Genomic DNA, 17,226 nt, shown 5'->3' on the forward strand with positions numbered 1-17,226 from the left:
CAAAGGTTCACTCTCCTTTTTGCCCTGTTTATGGTCTCCACCCACTCCGGCGGGAAATAATTCTCCTTTGAGGCTGAATGTTTCAAAATGGTCACCAGCTAGTCATGAACCTGCTTCCTCTGGCTGCTGCTGGAAACAAGGTTGATGAGAGTCATCAGTGGGAACCAAAGCAGCAAAGTTGCAAGGTGTAAAACCAAAACAATGAGCTGAAAGACACTAAAAAGCTCCGCAAAGCTGAAGAAAACTGCTGAGTTAGGTGATAATTCTCTGTGGGCTCATCATTACAAGTTACCTTCTTCACTTTACGCACAGTCAGTGGAGCCATTGTTAGTATAAAAACAATTAGGAATGCAGCTTTATTGTTCAGTATAAATAACAATGTTGGCCCATTAGGAATAAATTACTCAGTGCTGCTTTAATTTGGCACCCGGTGAGTCAGTCAAGGTAGTTTGTCGAGTCACTCAAGAAGACACTAAAACAACATGTTCAATATGTCAGTGGATTTTCTAAAAACCACATAATCTCTTTGCAGATTTCAGAGACAGATACCCTATTAGAAGCATGCCGAGTGAGTATTCCATGTTAAGTGGTGGTCCTCATAATCAAGACAGGAGATGACGGGAGCCCTGTTTAAATCTGACAAGGCTTCAAATCAGCTCAGTGTTAAAAATGCCCTAAAGCTTTGTGCATTCATAGTCTTACTTACTACTGTGTGCCAGATATGTAAGGGCCAGTAAGGAAACAGATGAACAGATCATGTGTAGATGCTGTTTTTTGTTATTTTATGAGATTAAAATGGTCCGCATAATAAGAAACCAATTCAGTTTCTGGTGAATGGATACAGTTAGTACTCTTTGTTCATAGCTAATCTATAGTGTCACCAGAAACCAGACATTGTAGGTTTACAAATGCACTTCATACAATTTTTCATTTTGTTCATTCATTCATCACTCCTGATTCAGTTTTCATTGAACATGGGGAAATTAATAGGGAGAAGCATTTTGATTTATGAGTAGGGTCTGTTCCAATATGAGCCCCAACTGCTGGTAGGGCCATCTGCTCCCAGAATAAGTCATACCTATAAGTGACACAGTGAATGTGGCCATGCTGTACAGCACCAACACATGCATTTCTAATGATGTAATACCCCAACACACATAGAATTCTGGCTGTTTTACGTGTGCTGTTGATCTAGAGAGAGTGGATTAATAAAAAGCAGTGGGACATAATGAGATGAGAAAAAACAACAGTGTGTTCCTTTCAAAAGGTAAAGGTATACTGAGAATATGGTTACACAATAAATGTCTGTGTAATTGGACAATGTGTCATTCTGCAGTGCTGCCAAATGACTGAGAAGGGCATCTGTGTGGGCAGCTTGTAAATCCCAGCTACTCTTTGCCAAACAATCTTTTACATTAGCCACTTGTTTACTGGCTAGTTACGAAGCCGGAGAGAGGAAGTGATACATATTTATTGGAAGCGGCCCTTCTTTAATTGTAGCTGTTGTCTTTTTGAATCCTGCTGACTTGATCTTAACTTCAGCACTCACTGACATCTGAACAAAAAAAAAAGTTTCATATCCGTCTGTGATGGCTTTAAGTAATTTCTGTAATGCACACTGCACAGCAAATCTAAGCATGAGATCTGCTTTTATCCTCTAACACAACTTTTAAGCTGTGCTTTATTGTCACCATTACAGGATCCTTTCAGGGTGGCATCACAATAATTTCATTAGTCCTCTGATTGACTGGTGCACTATGTCTCCTGGTGTGCATCATGTCTGCCTTTCTGCTCCTACGCTGGTCGAATCTCCTTTACTGCCAAATGCCTATTCTGACTTGTTAATGATTGCAGTGCTTCACGTCTGATCCACTGCAATAAGTCTAGCATCAGTATCTCATCTCAAAGTGATCTGACTGTACCTCTTTTGTTCTTTCTTTTTGTAGCTTTCTTTCTGGCATCACACCTTCAGTTCCAATTAAAGATCATCACTGTCTCAGAGCCAACAAATTGGGGTTGTCTCAAGTTTACCAGAGGACAATGAAACACCTGAGTGAAGACCAATGGTCCTGAGCCAACACAGAGTAGAGTTACATCTTATAGAGTCATTAGAAACACTTAATTTTCCATTTGGATGAAATATGAAGGGCTTCTTAGTGCAAGACCAAAAAGAAAATGAGTAATTTACTTGGAAGAAGCTATAATCTAACTGTTATACTCTTGTTTTTGTGCTATCAATGACAGAGATAACATCTGGCATCCAAAAGGCACTGCTTTGTAGATTGAACATCTGGTGAATGAAGAATTAGATATACTATTGATTAAAATCCCAGCCTTTTCAAAATAAGAGAAAAGTTGATTGGCATTTCTCAAACTGACTGGGAAAAGGTGAATAGGATTTAAGTTTCTGCTGCTGTTTGTATTTTAAAATCACAAAGAGGAACTTAATAATATTCTTAATGCTACACTGTACCTCTGTACAGCTGTCACAACACATTTTATACATTACAGAAGTGCTTACAAAATAAAGAGTCCTTAGCTTAGTTCAAGGCCAGTTGCTTTCCTCTGCACCATTACCTTTTGATACACAAAACAATCCCACACTGTGTGCTGAATACTTAAATAACACTTACCACATTGTGGGTCTGCGTTTGTCCAACAAGGATCAATATGTTTGAGCAGATTATAGATAAGCAGAAGTTGAGCAGGATGATGGATCGTTCAGAGCGAATATATCTAAAAAAAGAAAGAATGATCAAAGCAATTAAATCAATGCATTTTTCAATTTGTAGCTAGATGTTCAGTTTGGGTATCTTGACTGTTACTAAATGATTAAACAAATAAGATGTATATAAATTTACAAATGCAACATCATCATGTGGTTGTAGCTTATGTCTTGAAAGTGTTGCAGTTACCTCCATAGCACAGCGTAGATCACTGCCAACGTGATCAAGGCGAGGCAAGACAGACCACAGCCAACTATCAATGTCACAGATGGGACCCCTGAGTACTCCATGGTCTGTGGAGGAGACGGAGCAAGATAAACCCGTCAGTGGGAGGTTGGATGTGGTTCATACAGGACAGTAAATCTTTATTGTTGCCCAGAGAGGGAACCAATCAAAACAACCACCGCCAATTTGAATACTCCACAGTGGGTTCCTTAATGTACTGTGAGGTTTGAGGTGTGTGCGTGGGCTTGAAGGTTGTTTAGATACATGACCAAAACTTTCCACCTATCTGTGCTGGAAATTATGTTACAAAACAATGGAAGCTGAAGCAAAGACACTGAAATCTAAGCTCAAGTGCATCAAAGTATTGTTTGATTCTGTCTTCATTTTGTTTTACTTAGTCACATTTGAAATCATGTAAGCTGGTCAATCACAGGCCTGAAATTTGGAGCTACCTTTAGACGCACTGTATACTAATGATTCAGACAATCATTACCAAAAATGCAATCTCAGGTCAGAATTAATGTTTGTCATTCTGCTGTTAAATGCTGCAGGCCTGATAGAGCAGAAGGTAATAGATTTCTTTGTGTCATCTCAATTCCTACTGTGTATGTACTAATGCAGAGGCCACAGTGTAAGTACTCCATGTTCTCAATGTTAATTACTTTATCTTCTCACGAAATTACAGGCTTCTGGTTCCTTTACAGTAATCTAATTTCAGCACATGACAATGAAAACGTAGTTTAAAAATCTCACTTACAGAACCTGCTATAGGTTTTCTGATGTCAGAGAAGAAAACAGCGTAAAAATGTTAAATATGAAACTTTTATCTCAGACCATAATGTGCATTTGATTGATGAGAAGAAGAGGCATTGACACACAAGCATCAGCATGCACACACCCTCGCGCGTGCACGCGCGCACACAGAGTTATCTAAATCTATGTGCAAACTAGAAAATATCCCCCACAATCTCCCTTTACCGCTGAATTACTATTTAACGGGATTAGCACACCAAAGATTCAATTTCCACTCGCACCAGCACACACACACACACACACACACACACACAGACAGGCAGCGTTTCTCCTTTACATTAGCCTATAAAACCCACAATGAATAACAAATCAATAGCCTACTTACTATTTCTCTTGGTTGCTGAGCCAAAATGGCGAAGGTAGATACACGATCACATAAGCATTTTGTATGGGATGCATCTGTAAGCACCGTTTTACATCCTTTTGTGGACCAGGCTCCCCAAGAATCGTTCCTGCAAGAAGAAGGCAGAGGCAATTAGAGGTTTAATTCCAGCGGTGGCACGACTTCACAGGACTTATCGACATCGCATCGGGTTTTTATTTATTTATTTTCATCGAGAGCTATAGAGCCATATAGACTGTTACATAAAAAAGCGAATAGACACATCGACACGGCTCGTGTGTGGCTACAAACAGCATTTCAGCTGGAGCAGATAGAGAGGCAGAGAGACACGGAGGAGGGGGAGGACGCGCGGAGCTGTCCAAGCAAACCGGTGCTGATTGATTCGCTATACGCAGATAAATACCAACAACTGATATCAAAACACCATTAGTCCCCCATAATGCTTACAGATAAGAGCGTTTCATATTTACCTGTATGTCTTTCTGCGTGATTTCCTATTCCTCTAAATATTTTCCAAACGACTGTATTCCTTTTTTCCCTCTCAATGCCCCTGTTATCCTGTCTTTTTTCTTTTCGGTTGATTTTTTTCCCCTCAGCTGTTTTAATTAGCAGCTTTTGAATGCTTCCTTAGGGGGATTTTCACCCTGGAAACGGTGGACAGCATCAGACTGATACTCTGTTCCTCTCTGCTGGCGTGAGAGGGGGAGGTTGATACAATGAAAAAATAAACGCACGCTGTCGCAGGATCTGTTTATTCGGCTGCAGGTCTAATGAAGTGACGGGAATAAATGGTGCTTTTGAATTATTCCTGAAAATCATTTTACACGAAAGTTGCCACTCCTCGGTGTGGAACGCTTTAGAAAAAACACTGCAGAACTAATACCACCCCGCGGAAGCAGCGCAAATGGTTGCAGCCGGTCCCCACTTCACACCACTAGTAGGTGAAATGAAAGGAGCGTCTCTCTTCCATTTGTCATTCGCCCCCACTCATTTTCAATCTTCAGAAGAATCAACCTCATTGATTAGAACATCCCACGTGAAAACTTTATTGACAAAGACAATTAAACACGACTGTGCTCAGAGTGCAGCCTTTTTGCCGCAACACATAACCTAATATTAAGATTCCTGTCACAAACGCTCAAGCAAACACCTGTTGTCTTGCAAGACACTTTGTTGTCTTATTCACTCTGCAGAATCCTACTCACTCCTATGACAAAAGCTAGAACAGGACTCATACCACTGATTTAGGACAATATAAAGCGTACTAGCTGTTGATTTGTGTGCCAAGTGGCCTCTGCTGTGTGAGGCAATCCTGCTTTGTCATTTGATCAATATGGCAGCAATATTTATTGTTCCTGGAAGGGACTGTGGAGCCAGTTGCAAATTTCCAACCACAGGGCCGAACACTATACCCTGGCCTGTCTGTGCACAGTCATAAAACAATAAAAGAACATTCACCGTGTTGCCCCCCCTCATCTCTTCTCTTAACTGGGTTGTGACTGTTTTGTGCAAACAACTGATGCATGCATGCTTTTGCTTTGCCCCAAGACTGCACACATAAAGCCAGTAGACAGTAAATGTTCTGTAGTGTGGCACTCTCATGAAGCTGTCTTAAACAGATTTAAAATGAAAAGCATTTCATAAGGAAAAATGACATTGGTATCAGAATAAGTTCTCAGTAGTAAACTGAATTTAAAAAAAAGAAAAAAGAAAAAAAAAAGTGACATTGCATTTAGTAGAGTATAAAGGTAACTCTAAGAAGCCTATTTACTCCAGTGGCAGAGGAGGACATATCTTATAGGAGAAACTGCTGGACCCCTGAATCACATCTTAAAGGTCTACCAGAGTATAATGGATGCACCATTCTGCTGACTTAATTTTTCAAGGTTTTCCTCAATGGCTTCATAAAGGAAGGTTCAAACGCTGACATTTCACAATAATAAATAAAAGCAAAAGTCTGTGGTGAGGCTCTCAAACAGGTCCTCATAGGTGTAGACCTACTGAGCTACACTGAAGAAACAGAGACCCTAAGAACCTCCACTAACATTAAAAATGCTCTAAGACTCTTTATATTTGAAGATAATTGAATTTCTTTAAGCTTTAAGCTGAATGAGAGCACGATATAGGCACAAAACAACATTTCTGGTAGTCACATGGGTGGTTACTATGAGGCACCTGTGGGTGCAATAAAGACCCTAGTTTAGTACCATAATAGGAGCCATGCCTATGGGAAAAGACAGTTAAGATAAAGCCTTGCATGGGTGTATGACCTCCAGTCACTGACAAAAAAACATGTTGCTGACACTAGCCCAAAGCACTTTAAAGAGGTAGTACATGATAGAAAACAACATTGTAATGTGGCTTGGGCAAAAAAGAAAGTGAACACATCCTTCAATAGCAGTGCAGGCTTTTCATTGTTTAAGGTAATCCCAGAGAGACAGGCCATATGAAGTCGCTGGGTGACCAAACAGCATCACACCCATCACACAGCTGCCCACTGGAGATCACCCTTTGTGCATGGTGGTGCTGCAATCTCAAAACATGATTCTTACATTCAGAGGCAAAACCTCTCTCCAATGCACTCTTTCTTGTGATATGATAGACTGACAGAGCGAGTGATGCCTCCACTTCTTGATAACTTTGGGATGAATCCACCACTCCCCCGCTGAGGACTCAATCCTCGACATGATCTGTTTCTAACTTCTGACTTGCTAGATGTTTGCCTTTCTTTTGTGCCAGTGGGAGAGGCTGACAGGAGAACATCCCTGACTGGGGATTTATGTATGCCACATTTGATGTGTTGTCTGACCTTATCGGGAGTTGGTGGCCCTAGAATATAAAATGTCCCCGAGAGAAAGTGTCAGCGTTGATGTTAACCACAGTGAGACTGATGACATGACATTCATCACATACCCTTTGTTGACCACTTTCCATCCTTGCAGTGATGTTTTGACAACTTTGTACTGAAACTTCCAGGATTGAAATTTATGACAGAACTTGATCGTGCTCCAGTTTTAACATATTTAGCTGTCAAGACACAGTGGAGTGACACAAAAAGTCAACAAAGCTTTAGGCACATTCAGTATTTAAACTGCTGTGTCTTACTGAAACAGAGAGATAGACAGTTACTAAAAACTCCTATTAGGTTTGTGTTGCTTGCTGAACTTTGACAGATTGAGTTCCTCTGGCCATAGAGATCTTATTACTGAACTCATAGCTTATCCAGATATCCAAGAAGTGCACTTTAGAGTCAAACAGTGAAGCTCTGTAACCTCATGATTGTCCAGCCAAACAAGATGATGCAGCTTTATAAACCAAATGTCCAGACTATGGTTACAGTCTTTTAGCCTGTGCTGTTCTCACACAGTCATCAGTCATTTTAGCCTATGAGACTGCTTTGCTCGCCATTTATTTTTCAAGGAATGAAGAATAACCATCCAAAAACCCCTTTAAATTCCTTGCATGCCCACATTAGATTAACCAGACACTGGGCTGGGGGCTTAAAGGATGCCTAAGGCGATGCACTTTAGGCAATTTTATAAAGCCTTGAAAGACTGACACACAATGACAGGCAGAGGAGGGTTGGGGCAATGCTGGGAAAATATTCCATCAATCTTGGATATCTTGATGACGGGCAATTTACATCAGCCTTTGGGTCGCACTGGGTGTGTTAACCGAATGAAAAGAAAAGAAAAATGAGTGCATATTTTTATGTAACAAGAAAAATCTTATTAATCCTGAGTGGGAAAAGGAGGTAGACAAGCAAAAGGCAGTTTGGATTTGTTATTGAGAATGTGAATAACTCTGGAGGTGCACATAGAGTCAAGTATGCCCCTGCTAATATTAATTATGCCTATTATCACTGCATCAGTATTCATTTTAACACAACTTTTTATTGCCATATAATTTTTATTGTGAGGTATTTAAATTTGTGTTGACACTATATTTACAAGTAGAATAATCAAACAGAATCAAGTTAGTGAGAACTGCTCACTGAGTCATCACATGATGTACTATCTCAGGGTTTACATGTGATTTACCACAACTCACATCCTGTGCTTGCTCACACACACAAACACAGCAATGCATCCTGCTGTCAACTAATGCATGGTTAGTGTCCCCATCGACCCATCACGAGTCCTTGCTGGAGCGAAGCTTAGAATTACAGTAAACATCGACCACATCGTGACTTCTTCTGCCTGCTGACGTCCTTTAACAGCACACAGAGATCACTGCAAATCGGACGACCAGAGGACTCAAGTAAAAACAGGAGTGGTTTAATTTTGCAATAAATGAATCCACCAGAAATTAAAAAAAGCAACACTCTCTCCATTATCTTCTCCCCATCAGCAGCGTAGACAGATTCCATTCAAAACCAACCTAAAGACAACAGAAATCTCCCCAGGCAGGTCCTTGGGACTAAATCTGATCAAGTGGAGAAAATGTGTCTGTTTGAGGGTCTATGATGTGAAAAAGTTTTGACAACAGCTGATCTCAGATATGGGAATGTCAAAAAAGCTTGACGTCAAAGAAGACAAAACATTAGAGAGCACTTTCAACAGAATTAGAAAGATGGAACCTAAAATCAGCTTCAAGTGAAAGATAGCTGGAGCTGGAGAAGTGAATTGTGAGACCTAAATATACAGTATATCACCAGCTGCAGGTGCATTTACTGTTTATGCAACTTGTCGAACTTCTTAAGTAGCTTTAAAGTTAAGTACATTAAAAGGATCAAAGTGGAGACAAATATTATTAATTACAACATGAATCAAAATGACAGCAATATTTACGATGTTTATGAATATGAATCACTCTTTTAACAGTGCATAAAATGAAATACTCTGTGTAATGTTTACACTGTTAACTTCATGGGTAAATGTTCTGGATTATTCCCCTGAGTTGTCACATGGTGTAATATTACGTATAAAACCAGGTCATAACTGCAAAAGTTCTACATCTCAGCTTCAATTGTGATGCAACATAAAGCAAGTGACTACCACTGAGGCATTACGTGACTTCATTTAAGATGGTAGATTCTTGTTTGTAGTTAAACTAGGACCCAGGTGATGGAGATCTGTAACTTGCAACAGAGGTTTCTCCCGGCTCTTCAGTGCTGCTTCGTGTTAAGTGTGGCCTCTTTGGCTAAAATCCAGGATCTCCAGATGTTTGTAAAACCTAAAGCTGCAGCAGCTGCTCTTCTTGCCTTGACACATGAATGATTAATAGGCTTTGATTCCACAGGAAATAGAAAGTTCCAGGTAAATTCATGGTCTGAACTGAATAGCACTAAGTAATCTTAGATATAACTACTGTATGGAGGTAGTTCATTAGTAAAAGATGAATACAGCATTTATTACTCATCAGTTCGGGTAATTATATTTTTGTTGTCACACGTTTGAAAGTCTAATCAGCAGGTTGTCTACCATCATAATCGCTCTGAAATTATCTCTGAAAAGTTTGCTGTCAGTGTCTACAATGTCTAGTACTTGTACTATTTAAAACAAAACAATTAAACCCATCAATAAACTGCTTGGTGCTGCATGGTCTCATGCTATTACAAGACGTCTCCTACAGTTTTCATTTTAGCACTCTAAGCTGTTATTATTTACCTCAAGTAGAAACTGTGTGATATTAGCAGGAAGAAACATTTAATTCTGTGCTCTGAGGCTCAGCACATTGTTTCCCACTGCAGTTATGTATCATGCATGTTTTGCCATAAAGATATCAATCTGTTTGGTTATACTGCACTGTAAAAGGAAACAACATTTAATACAAGCAGGAGCACAGTAGTAATAATATAATTTATTACTTTCACAGTGCTAAGGATATCAAGCAAAAAGATTAAATAAGGGGAAATAAATCTGAAAAATATAAAGTAGAGGTGTGATAAATGCGACAGTCAGTAAAAATGCTGTGTTTTAAAGCTGTGTTAAGGAAGGGTTGAGATGCTGTTAATCTGGATGCTGCAAGTTGTTGCAGGATCTACAAGTCTTCACTGATAAAGGTCATCCTTTCAGTTTAATGCGTGGCCTCCACAGGACTCTGCTGGGTAATCAAAGAGGGGATGCTAAAACATCTGTGATTATTAAGTCAGAAGGACACACAGCTTTGCAAAGATTCAGGGGATTTTTACGGTATCTAATTGCAGGGGAATGCCAAAAGGCAAGAACTAGCTTGTAATGTCATTCCGTAAATTTCCTTTTCTGCTAATTTAGTGTCAGTCTGGAATAAGAGAGACAGAGACAGAAAACATACAAGTGACTACAGTACAGTACAAAATGAGATTAATTAGTCTTTCCAAGCCATTTAAAGAAGAGGAATGATGAGTCGTAAGATCAGACAGGCTGAAAAATAATCTGATTTCAACTCATGCTGGACTCACAATGATATATAAAAAAAAACTTTTACAGTTCAGAACAAATCTGCTGCATTCTTGAGTGGATTCACTCAAAATTTTGTTTTTGAACACAACAGGGAAGTTTACTGATCTAAAATCAAGTGTTTTCCCCCTTGGCACAGTGGTGGGATATTGGTAATTTTAGGCTTGTTTGATAGCTGAAAATATTGACATTTCAAAGAGTAATAAAGTGTATGCATCTGACCTGTTTACTTTAGGTCCTGTGGAGCTGCAGACTTGAAGAGTAAATTAAAAAAAGAAAAAAGAAAAAGATATTGGCTCTCTGGATGCTCCAGTGTTTTATTTTCCACACACATGAAGAGCTGCATATCAGCATGTTTATTTATATTTCTGTCTCACTCTTTACTGCATTTGCTTTCCACTTTAAAGGTAATCACTAGGCCAGCCAGGTGCAGCAGATTATCCTACAGAGATACACAACTAGTCAAAACATGACAATAGGGGAAAGCACATGGCATCAAACCGACAATGGTAGCACTGACAGGCAAGCAATTTTGCTTAGTTTACTTGCTAAGAATAACTGTATTCAAAGATGTGGCTAATATAGTCTCAACAAACTACTCAGCACTGGTGAGAGGGAACTGCTCAGTTTTGTGCCTATTCCTTGTTATTCTTAATTATTTTGTTGGCTTACTTTCCCATAAATTGATTGATTTTAACATATCAAATTATTCTCATTAAGGCAGTGCCTTAGTTTTAGTGAAAAATATCAAATATAAAAACATGTCAAAACCATCTCTCTTATTGCTCGTACTTTCTCCTCTACTAAAACAGAACATAACATTTTTGGAGTTTTGTGGTTTTTTAAATTTAATAGCACCGTATTAAAAATGTACCTATTTACTTCTGTCTGCAGTGCAAAATATGGGACAAGCACAGAGAGCCACAATGCAAATGAAGACTGTATAGATTCTACCACAATATCAAGCTACAGCTTGTAGTGATGAACAGCATGTTCTCTTCTTAAAACTGCCCTCCCAGTTGCTTACATAAACAGACAAATTTTTTCAGCAGCAGTTTTTCCTAGTGTTGTCACGTAAGAATACATGCCTCAGGTTTCTACCCCTGTGGTGAAAATAAAGCAGCAGAGTCTCAGGTGTGGCAGCTGTCTCAGCCTCACAGCTTTAATGTAGTTGCCTCCAGTGTTAAGCTCAGTATTCTCATGTTCTGTATCTGGACCACAACGAGTCAGTGCAACGGGAAACACAGAGGACACAGTTCTCCACTTGTGAACAACATTTTCATTCTGCTAATTGTTACAGTGAGCACTCTCATTTGGTTTGAGCCAACATGGCTGACAGATGGTGTATTACCCCCTCAATGAGTCCGGAGAGTGGCTGCTATTCTGTAATAGGACGAGCCAACTGTTTGAAATGAACAAGATAATCATACCATGGAGTCATTCAGTGGTTCTCTGATTGAAATGACTTAGTGTAAAACAGAAAAAATGCTGATATTAAATACTTGGTTTGTGAAAGTCAGAGAAAGAGAATGGAGCAGAGTTGTCCCAGTTGTATCTTTGCTGTTCAAAAATAGACTGGTTGCCCTCAAATACCATGATAGAGGACAGACCATGCACAATTCACATGCTATTTCAAAGTAAGCTGGTTCATCCACAGCTGCTATTAGGTTTCCCACAAATAAAGCAAAAATGAAATCAAAAATATTTCCAGTATATGCTCATCCAACTTCACGTGAATTAATAAGTACACTCAAAATATATCCTAAATATAATGAGTTGCAAAGGGCAGGACTGTGCTTTAACACAGTAATGTGTTATTATGCCTGTTTTAGAGCAGTAGATTTATCAATCCAGTTACAGCACTAATCTAACCATTTAAATACAAGTTTGATCTGAGTTAGGTTAGAAAGATTAAGATTTCAGCTCTGGCTACTAGTGGTTACGTAAAGTAGCTCTTAATAATACAGGTTCTCAAGTTGTGTTCAAAAAACAAATGTATCGACCACTGGGGGAAGCAAACATGCCTTGAGTAGCTACTTTGTCAGAAATGCAAGCAGAAGGAGAGCAACTCCTGTGTCTGTTTACAGCGCACACAAACAAACCATAAGCTGAGAGGATTCACTGCATTCAGCAATGATACCAAATGTTTTCTTCCACATTACAGGACGTGACATGCAAGCATGCATGCACTTGTCTTCTGCATCACTTCCAGTGCATGTGTGCATTGTTTCCTGTGCTTGATTATGCAATTTGAATCCCACACAGGAGAAGCAAACTCTTCTAGTGACAATTAAAGGTACTATATATGTAGAGAGACAATTACAAAATGCAAATAAGCTGAATGGCTATTGCTCAAAAACTCCTAGCCATAAATAGTATTTAAATAAGGTTTACCATAAAATTAAGGCTTCTAACTACTAAATTATTCACAGCTATCAGCTATTATTCCTTTTTTAATGTAATTAGTAAATAGTCGACTCCTGGCTAAAGCAGTGAACGGGCCTGAAAGCAAAATAGCAAGAAAAGCTGACTTTCTCTGGTAGAAAAGCTCCAACAACTTTATCAAGTGACACAGTAACAAGAACATTGCTGTCAAATGTTAACTCTGCAAGAACAAAAATCATTCCACTGCAAACAAGGTGACATCGAATCACATTAAAACAGCATCACAACACCAAACTCTGGCAAAACAAGCCCAGTGTAAAAGGTCAATCTATCAAGCAGCCAACTTAAGTTTCAGAAAAGCATTAATTAGGTGTGTATATGTGTAGGATGTGGACAGAATAATGAAAAAAATTTACAAAACAATATAATGTGACCCAATACTATACCTTTCTTTATAATGCTTATAATGTTTAAATGTTGTAGTGATTATGTATGATTTTTATTTATCTCAAAATCCTGGCTGTTGTGTGGCATTTCTTATTGCTAATGCAATTTTCTTATATTTTTCATATATCCTCATGGTTTTTAGAAGGTTTTTTTCCCCCTTGCTAAGTTACATGATTCTGCAGTATTTATTACTGATGTCCCAGCACTTTAAGCAGTGACTATTTGGCCTGTTAATATCTCTGTAAGTTGCCTTATCAACATTCAGCTTGAAAAAAATGCATTTGCTTTTTTCAGATGTCTGCTGAAGCCAACACATACTGCTAATGAAACTGTTTAACTTAACTTAATGTTTAACTTAAAATTCTGTAGTGTGCAGCTTAGTGTCTGTATAGCTGAGATATACAGGAGTGAACTTATGACTCATGAGTGACTCATATTAGGTGAGGACTTTTGACCAAGTCATGAATACCAAGCATATGCTGAACACAGGAGCATTGCATCTGCAGAACCACACCAACACTGACTCAAACACACTGAAGACTCTGAAAAACTGTATAAACTTAAATTAACATGTGTGACAGTCTCAGCTAAACATAAACATCCTACAGTATGCTTCATAAGAGGATTTTTTATTATCTCATAAGGTATTTTGGTCATTTTGTCCACCAGATGATAAGGATTTCATGTGAAATTTTGCATTGCAGGTTTATTTTCAGTTCTGTATCTGTACTTCTTTATTTGCTGATTTATTGGGTTACCCAGCTTCTTTCCAAAGACATATGCAAGAGCTATGTCTTATTCTGATTTTTGAAGATGAACGGAGGATGCACAAAAAAACAATTCCAGAGGTGTAGAGAAGTACTATAACAAGTGGGTAATACTGATACAGTGCTATTACCTTGATATTTAATATATTGAGTGAAAGAAAAGTGACAAAAGTGAAAGAGCATGCCCACTTACATTATGGTGCTGTCCCACAGGGCACAGTAAGGGTGCATTGTTCCCTGAAAGGCAGAAAAAGGACAAAATGTTTACCAGGTAAATTATGATGATAATTGATCATCATTATCATCACTGTCATTATAAATCAACTGCATATTTGTCCTTCTGTGTAGATCTTTTGAAAATGTGTTTCATGGATCACACAGAAACCACAAATTGGACTGAGGATTACCATCACACACACACACACACACACACACACGTTTTCTCTGACCCGCTCAGACTTGCATGCACTTTATCTCTAAGATGAATAAAAAGGCCTGGATCATAAAAGGGATTGTCCTTGTAATTATCTGACTGCAGTGCACTCTCCTGACACCGGGTGCTTGCAAATTAATTATGGAGCCAATTAACCACCACTGCGTGCTAGCTAATGGGAGGTGATATGTGCTGTGGTCATTTGCACAGAACATGCAGTCAACAGATAAAAACTCTTTTGCAGCATTGAGAATGGAAGCTTTTAGCTTTTGCATCAAAATTAACATGAAAAGAAATATTCATATGTAAAAGCATCACATTTATTTGCTGATCTATATGAAGATGTATTTACTGTATACTGTGGATACGGTGATTAGAAATGACAGAATGACCGTGGTGCTTACATTTGCCAGGTGAGCCAATTCAATCTCCAGGTGGGACTCAGTTGCCTTGGGCTCAGGTCTCACAGTCACAGCAATGACCTTGGAGTTTACAACTGTGTGGTTCCTGAGTCAAACAGAGATGTCCAAAAATTAGAAAACAAATCAAATTTCTTGGATGTTCCTGTCACACACTGGTTAATTGTCATTGAGGGTCAAATGCTGAACAACCTTCTTCACCGTGACAATGCAGAAAAGCTCCTGTCTTACATATAAGCTTAACTGTGTTAGCATACCCTATATCCCTGGAATTGTTACATTCAGCTTATGGCTATAAAGGATGAACATCATACAATATTCCCAGTGCTCAAAGCCTTAACCCTGAATTCACTTCAAACACCTGAGGACTCTTTTTATGCTCTGTGAAGAGGCATTAACACTTAAGGATTAGATTTAAATGCAGCGTCAGTGAGACTTATGTGGGATCCATAAGGAACGCTGGCATTAAAACATGATTTGGGGTTTCTGAGAAGATTTTGAGCATGTATTTTGAATTTAAAGTTCCTTACTGCTGGCTAATCAAATGATCTAAAATTCAGAGTGCAAGTTCTTTAAATCAATTTTTAAACTAGCTCTGTATTAGTCTAAGGTTTTTTCTCTAGTGCAGCTTCTGTTGAAAACTAACCCAAATATTACACACTCAAAAAGCTGCCCATTAAACTGTAAAGGATGTTTGTCAGGTGTTCAAAACATCTGAGCAGACCAGAAAACAGAGAGTACAAATCAAAGGCTCGCCTGAACTCAACGAGCCGTTTCTTTGTATCCTACGCTTTTAAAATCTGGCATTATAGTTCTTTTTCAAAAAGCATCTCTAGCTATTGTACAGTTGACAGAATATTCTTTTTATTAGAAGCTGAAATCCACAAGCACTTCCCACTAGGAAGAGAACTGTCAAATATACAAAGAAAGTAAAGGTGAGATTGCAGCAGCCCCCTGTCCTACCAGCACCACTTGCACTGAGAATATTCTTATCGGACTTTTCATATGGTACAAGCCAGTTTTCTGGACCTACATTAAAATGGAAATCAATGGAGTAAATGGATATGTTCTTTAGTTCTCCACTCTAAGTGCACCAAGAGACATTTACTGGAAGGAAAGTTATTTTCTCATTTCAAACTTCACAAGCTTGAAATTTGCCAAATGGAAGATCAGCCTCTACTCCTGTTATTTATATCACACACTCACTAACAGGAGGACTTAAAAAGCTCCCCATTAGATGTGACAGTGGCTATACAGCATATTTGATAGGTGTTCAAAACATCCAAGCAGACCAGAAAACAGAGTACAAATCAAAGGCTCGCCTGAACTGAATGTCTCTTTGTATCCTACACTTTTAAAATCTGGCATTATAGTCCTGTTTCATAAACCATCTCCAGCTATTATATGGTTGATAAAATATTCTTTTTATTCTCCTCATTCTCTGCACTTAAGTACACTGAGAGACTTTTGACACTTGATGGCAAGAAAGTTGTTTTCTTGTAACTTTGTAACTTCACAAGCTTGAATTTTGGCAAATGGAAGATCAGCTTATTTTCCTGTTAGTCCAGAGAGAGTGAACCTCTCCGTCCCATTATGAGCCTCCTATCCACATGTGCACAGAGGGCTGCTGCTCCACCTGTGACAGCTGGCCTGGCTGGTCCTGGAATGACCGCTCTGTCCTTGGGACGTTTGTGCCAGGGACTTGTTGATTGGGGTCTGACACCAGGTGTTTGTTTGAGACGCCCTGCTGCTTCTTCCAGGCACTAATGTCATCCTTAATTAACTACATATTCCATGCTACAATAGGCAGGTTTCTTTTACTAAACCCCTCATTTGAGGTTCACACTTTGCATTAAAATGAGCAGATCTTTGTTAGCAGTAAGGAGATGAAGAATCATTAATTGAAAGTAACCTCAAAATCGTTAACTTTAGCTTAAAATAGAGCATAGCAGCACAGTAATTTGATTTTCTCTCTTCCTGTTTGAAACTTTTAATTTCATGCCTCTAGAGTGGAACATTTCAGGGACACAGGAGTCAGACACAGCCTGTTTCTAAGACTTGATCTACTACTTTGAATAAAAATGGACACCTCTGCTGCTTCCCAAGGATTAAATCTGTCTCGTATTTCTTCTTGCCAGCAGACCAGAAAATACAACAAGGAAATATGCTGCCCTTACTTTGGTGAAGGTAGCATGAGTCCAAGAGTCTTGTAAAGAACTGTTCCCAGAATGAAGACGGGCGATCCTTCCATGTCTAAGGGAGAAAATTAAGCATTAATTAACACTATT

At 38.9% G+C, this 17,226-nt stretch overlaps 1 protein-coding gene across 7 annotated transcripts in view; it reads right to left on the reverse strand.

Moving 5' to 3' along the window:
• adgrb3 (adhesion G protein-coupled receptor B3) overlaps nucleotides 1-17,226 on the reverse strand; it is a 110,100-nt gene that overhangs the window by 16,424 nt on the left and 76,450 nt on the right. For all 7 annotated transcript variants that reach the window (XM_051076932.1, XM_051076934.1, XM_018693214.2 and 4 more), the window contains 6 exons: nucleotides 17,116-17,191; nucleotides 14,924-15,026; nucleotides 14,280-14,323; nucleotides 4,090-4,216; nucleotides 2,916-3,019; nucleotides 2,634-2,736 (listed from right to left, as the gene is read on the reverse strand). In XM_051076932.1, the coding sequence (XP_050932889.1) occupies nucleotides 2,634-2,736; nucleotides 2,916-3,019; nucleotides 4,090-4,216; nucleotides 14,280-14,323; nucleotides 14,924-15,026; nucleotides 17,116-17,191 (557 nt within the window). The remainder of the gene's footprint in view (nucleotides 1-2,633; nucleotides 2,737-2,915; nucleotides 3,020-4,089; nucleotides 4,217-14,279; nucleotides 14,324-14,923; nucleotides 15,027-17,115; nucleotides 17,192-17,226) is intronic.

Source organism: Lates calcarifer, linkage group LG16_LG22, assembly GCF_001640805.2.
Source record: "Lates calcarifer isolate ASB-BC8 linkage group LG16_LG22, TLL_Latcal_v3, whole genome shotgun sequence".
Lineage (NCBI taxonomy): Eukaryota > Metazoa > Chordata > Actinopteri > Centropomidae > Lates > Lates calcarifer.